General features: G+C 38.7%; 1 protein-coding gene across 1 annotated transcript; it reads right to left on the bottom strand.

Annotated features, from left to right (window-relative positions):
* Nucleotides 1–2,372: 2,372 nt before the first annotated feature.
* Nucleotides 2,373–5,566, bottom strand: LOC137938343 (uncharacterized). The gene is made up of 8 exons (XM_068783320.1): nucleotides 5,242–5,566; nucleotides 4,913–4,993; nucleotides 4,575–4,682; nucleotides 4,167–4,407; nucleotides 3,849–3,936; nucleotides 3,479–3,715; nucleotides 2,878–3,175; nucleotides 2,373–2,533 (listed from the first exon to the last, which is right to left on the bottom strand). Exons 1-8 carry the CDS (start codon nucleotides 5,564–5,566, stop codon nucleotides 2,373–2,375), a joined length of 1,539 nt encoding a protein of 512 aa, XP_068639421.1.
* Nucleotides 5,567–5,770: the final 204 nt, after the last annotated feature.

Genomic DNA, 5,770 nt, shown 5'->3' with positions numbered 1-5,770 from the left:
GAGCATTTGTTGTTTGCTCGCTTTAAAAGGTTTGGATCCATAGGTCATTTGCGTCTTTAACATGTTTCGAGCATGCATATCTATAATTAAAACATGTTAGGATCATTTATAAATCTTTTTCCTATAAAATTCTAAGCTATTACGCTTGAACTCATGGAATTTTCTAAACTTGGAAAATAAAACATTTTTTATGCACTTGTGGTGTGTGAATAAATTTTGTTCACTATCATTTGTTGTTGTTTTAAATTTTTTTCATACAGAAACCCTAAAATTTTTATTTTGTTGTGATCTATTTGCCTTATCTTTTTGTTTACAAGATAAATGAAATTTTAAAACTCAATTTTTGATTTGAGAAAAAAGTATCCATCTAAAAATTGAAATTACACAACTGTAGAGAGAGATTATTCCAAAAAGTCTCTGTACCTTTTAGGGATTGTAAGCTCTTTTAATTTTCATATATTAGTTTTCCAATCATTTGTAAAAGGGGGAGGTGGGGGATTTTTAACTTAGTGTTGACTCCCAATCCATAAGTCATTTCTTATACTATATAGCCCGTTACGCATGATTGACCGATAAATCTCTTTACAATCATCTATGATTGTTAGGTCCGTCTTTTGTAAACTGGCAAAATAATGGCTTGTTTGACTCGGATAAATATCCCACCGCACGTTCACTTGAGAATTTAATGCGAATTTGTTGTTCACTTTAAAAGGTTTGGATCCATAGGTCATTTGCATCTTTAACATGTTTCGAGCATGCATATCCACATTTAAAACAAGTTAGGATCAATTAAACATATCTTTCTTATAAAATACCAAGTTATTAGGGTTGTACTACTAGAATTTCCAAAACTTGGATAAAAAAACTTTTGTGTTCATTTGTGGTGTGTGAATAAATTTTCTTAACATACATTTGTTATTGTTTTTTTTATTTCTTTCCCATACATAAACTCGAAAATATTTATTTGGTTGTTATCCTTTTGCCTTATCTTTTTGTTTACGAGATTAATAGAAAGTGAAAACTCAACTTTTGATTTGTGAAAAAAGTATACATCTAAAATGGAAATGCACAAATGTAGCGAGAGATAATTCCAAAAAGTCTCTGTTAATTTTAGGGATTGTAAATCTTTGATTTTTTATATATTAGGTTATGCAATCATTGGGAAAAGGTGGAGGCGGGAGATTTTTAACTGAGTGTTGACTCCCCATCGATAAGTAATTTCTTACAAAAATATAGACCATTATGCATGATTGACCGATAAATCACTTTACAATCATCTATGATTGTTTGGTCAGCTTTTTGTAAATGAGCAAAATAATGGCTTTTTTGATTCAGGTAAATATCCCACCACTCGATCACTTAAGAATTTAATGAGCATTTGTTGTTTGTTTTAAAAGGTTTGTATCCATAGGTAATTTGCGTCTTTAACTTTTCTCAAGCATTCATATCCAAATTAAAAACATGTTAGGATAATTTAGAAATCTCTTTTTGATAAAAATTTCAAGCTATTAGGGTTGAACAAGTGGAATTTCAAAAACTTGGATAACAAAACTTTTGTTTAAGTTTGTAGTGTATGAATAAAATTTCCTTACTTACACTTGTGATTGTTATTAATTTTTTCCATACATAAACTCTAAAATTTTCATTTTTTATTTGCTTTTCTTTTTGTTTACGAGATAAATGGAAAGTGAAAACTCAAGTTTTGATTTAAGAAAAAAGTATACATCTAAAATGGAAATGCACAAATGTAGAGAAAGATAATTCCAAAAAGTCTCCGTAACTTTTATGGATTGTAAACTCTTTTAGTTTTTATATATTAAGTTTTGCAATCATCGGGAAAAGGGGAAGGTGGGGGATTCTTAACTGAGTGTTGACTCCCAATCCATAAGTCATTTCTTACTAAAATATAGCCCATTACACATCTTTGACCGATCACTCACTTTACAATCATCTATGATTGTTAACTTAGTTTTTTTATAAATGGGCCAAAAAATGGCTTGTTTGACTTGGGTAAATATCCCACCGCAAGTTCACTTGAGAATTTGTTAAGCACCTAGCCAATACTACCCAAAAGACCGGCCTATTAGGAGCGAAAGACATAGGTACTTAACCCAAGCCCATAACCAGGATGTCCCATAACATCACACCCCCCCCCCCCCCCCCCCCCCTTCATGAGCCAACGACCACGGCGGTGCAACGACACAGGCCCGACCCGGATTTTTATCCTACGGCCTACCTGTATTTTAATCCAGCCTTTGTGTGCGACGTAGCGACACTGGCCCGACCCATGTTTTTATCCTACAGCCTACCAGTATTTAAATCCAGCCTTTGCAACGTTGTCGGGAATCGAACTCGAGACCGTGTTAGGTTCCTCACGAGCCACGGATCTTGTCACCCTCCTCTCTTCTCTTCCTTCCATTGCCTTGCTTGACGTTGAGATAGAATGATGGAATGATGAAGATTGAATTTTGGAAAAGGAGATTTCGGAAATGAATTGGGGAAAAACGGGAGAGAGCTTGAAGGAGCTCTAGACCTGTTTATCTAATTTACTCTAGGCTAAAGTAGACTCAATTGCTACTTTCTCATTACCCTAGTCGTCCCCTTAAATAGGGTTGAGGACGCCCAAACACTTTAGACCCCTTTGGTCAATGGTTCAAACCAATAAATGCTAAACCAACCCAAACCAAAGACAAACCCAAACCAAAAATAATTACATGGAAATTGAAAATCACGTTAATTAATTCCTACGCATGTTGATAACTCGTGATGCTATAGAGTTCATAACATCACCCCCCTCCTGGAGAAAGAGCTTGTCCTCAAGCTCGAAGGAAGGATATAGGAGTCGAAATGCTGATAATGGCTCCCATGTGGTGTCACTGGGGTCGGCATCTGCCCACTGGAAGAGAATTTCCCAATCACCCTGAATATGGCGTGCTTTTAAAACCTGAACTGGAATAGAAAAGACTCTGTCCTCATGTAGTGGCGGTAGTGGAGTGTGCAGTAGGGGCGAGTCACCCTGGAATGGCTTCAATTGGGAGACATGAAATACATTATGGATCTTTGCTTCTGTTGGTAGCTGCAAGCGGTATGCCACGGTCCCAATTTTTTCCAACACCTTAAATGGACCATAATATTTTGGAGACAGCTTATGGTGCTTGGATGCAGTCAAGGACAGCTGGTGGTAGTGTTGAAGCTTTAACCACACATAGTCTCCGGGGAAATATGATACTTCATGGTGCTTCTTATCATAATAGAGCTTCATAGAGTGTTGGGCCTCCTGGAGATGAGTACATACCTCAGTGAGCATAGCGTCTCTTTCAGCTAACGCTTGGTCCAAAGTGACGACTTTGGATGCTCCAAGTTCATATGGTAACAGATGAGGTGGATCTCTACCATAAACTACCCTAAAAGGAGTAGTTCCCAGTGTTGTGTGGTAAGATGTGTTATAGCAAAAATTTGCCCATGAAAGCCATTTCACCAACCGTCTAAGTGTGTCCCCCACAAAACAACGAAGATACATTTCAATAGTACAATTGATGACCTCTATTTGTCCGTCCGTTTGTGGATGATATGCAGAAGAAAATGCCAATTGGGTGCCCTGTAATTTGAATAATTCCTTCCAAAAGATACTAGTAAAAATGACATCCCTATCACTGATAATGGATGTGGGAATTCCGTGTAATCGGACAATGTTGTCCATAAATAATTGAGCGACCTGAGCAACAGTATATGGATGCGCCAAAGCAATGAAGTGACTATATTTTGAAAACTGATCAACGACGACGAATATCACTGATTTACGTGATGAAATGGGAAGGCCAACAATGAAGTCCATTGAAATGTCGGACCAGATTTGAGACGGTAGTTGTAGAGGTTACAGTAGGCCGGCAAGACTTAAAGATTCGGCCTTGTTTCATTGACAAATTTGACAAGCAGCTACATAATCAGCAATTGTGCTCTTCATGCCCTTCTAGTAAAAGTCCCGACTGATTCAGAAATATGTTTTCTATCGACCCTCATGTGTTCTATCATGGATAGAGGACAGGACGGTGTGAAGAAGTGGGGACGTATGATGCATAAAAATCCTGTTTTTGTAGAGTATAAGATTATCCTAAATCATCCAATGAGGAGCTACTTTCCCCTGTTGAATATCCCGATATAATGACATGAGTTCAGGATATTGATGTACTTCCTCACGAATAGAATCTAGCACAAGTGAACGTGGGTGACTGATAGCATAAACTTGTGTTGCTGAAATATCCCAACATGACAAAGCATCAGCCTCCAAATTCAAACTACCTGGCTTATAGTGAACCGTAAAATCAAAGCCCATGAGTTTAGTTAGCCAATGCTGTTGTGGGGAGGTGGTGAGGCATTGTTCAAGAAGATACTTGAGGCTGCAATGATCTGTACAAATGAGGAATGGTCATCCCCATAGATAAGGTCGCCAATGTTGGACAACCTTGGCTAACCCAATCAGTTCCCTCTCATATGCAGCTAACTTATGGTGGTGTTGTCCCAACTGACGGCTGAAATAAGCAATGGTCCCAATTGTTGTAACACTGCCCCTATACCTCCCCCGGATGCATCACATTCCACCACAAAGTCTCCCTCAAAATCTGGTAATTGTAGTATTGGCGCTGAGTCTAAGGCCTCCTTTAACAGCTGAAAGGCCTGATCCGCTATAGAAGACCAGTGGAAGGCATTTTTTTGAGAAGGTTGTTGAGTGGTGGTGCTATCTGGCCATAAGATTGGATAATTTTTTTGTAATATCCCGCTAGGCCCAAAAATCCCCTTAATGTTGTGATGGAGGTGGGAATCGGCCAATCTATTACAGCTTGTATCTTGCTCTGGTCAACTTTCACGCCCACAGCTGATATGACGTGGCCCAAATATGCCACCTCAGATGTACCCATAGAACATTTTGATTTATTCAAAACCAAATGATGAGAGCGTAGAATGGTAAATACCTGATGTAGGTGCTGGAGATGTTCTACCCAATTTTTGCTGTAGACCAGAATGTCATAAAAAAATATAACACATAGTTGCGCAAAAGTGATGAAAATACCTCATTCATGAGGGCCTGAAAGGTGGAGGGTGCATTGGAGAGACCGAAGGGCATGACGAGGAACTCGAAATGACCGTGATGTGTGTGGAACGTAGTCTTCTCCACATCTGCCGGGTGAACTCTTATTTGATGACAGCCCGATTTCAAATCTAACTTTGTAAAAATTGTAGCACCATGTAACTCATCCAGCAACTCATCCACAACTGGAATGGGGAACTTGTCTTTAATTGTCTGCAAGTTAAGTTTCCTATATTCGACACAAAACCTCCATGATTTATCCTTTTTGCGTACTAGTAACACTAGTGAGGAAAAAGGAGATCGACTAGGCTGGATCACTCGACGAGGCTGGATCACTCCCTGAGCGAGCATAATCATGTACTGTCGTTCTATTTCATCTTTCTGTATATGTGGGTAACGATAAGGCCGCACCAGTACTAGATCAGTTCCCAACTTTAAACGAATGCGGTGATCGCAGTGACGCACTGGTGGTAGACCCATAGGGTCATTAAATAAATCTACAAATGTTGTAAAGGAGGTAACTGACCATCACCATTGTTCTGAAGCTGTAAAGTGTGAAGTGCATTAGGGACCTGTGCCACAATACCTTGTAATGTAATCTGGCCCTATGGTGCTGTAAATGTCATAGTCCGAGCCTGAAAGTCCCATAATATAGGGCCTAATAATTGAAGCCATTTGACCTCG

The sequence above is a fragment of the Aristolochia californica genome, unplaced genomic scaffold (assembly GCF_029961685.1).
Source record: "Aristolochia californica isolate CCGP_79_NKW_82.1479 unplaced genomic scaffold, dmAriCali1.0.hap1 SCAF_8, whole genome shotgun sequence".
NCBI lineage: Eukaryota > Viridiplantae > Streptophyta > Magnoliopsida > Piperales > Aristolochiaceae > Aristolochia > Aristolochia californica.
The sequence above is the reverse complement of the archived record's forward strand: the minus strand, read 5'-3'. Positions and strand labels throughout refer to the sequence as shown.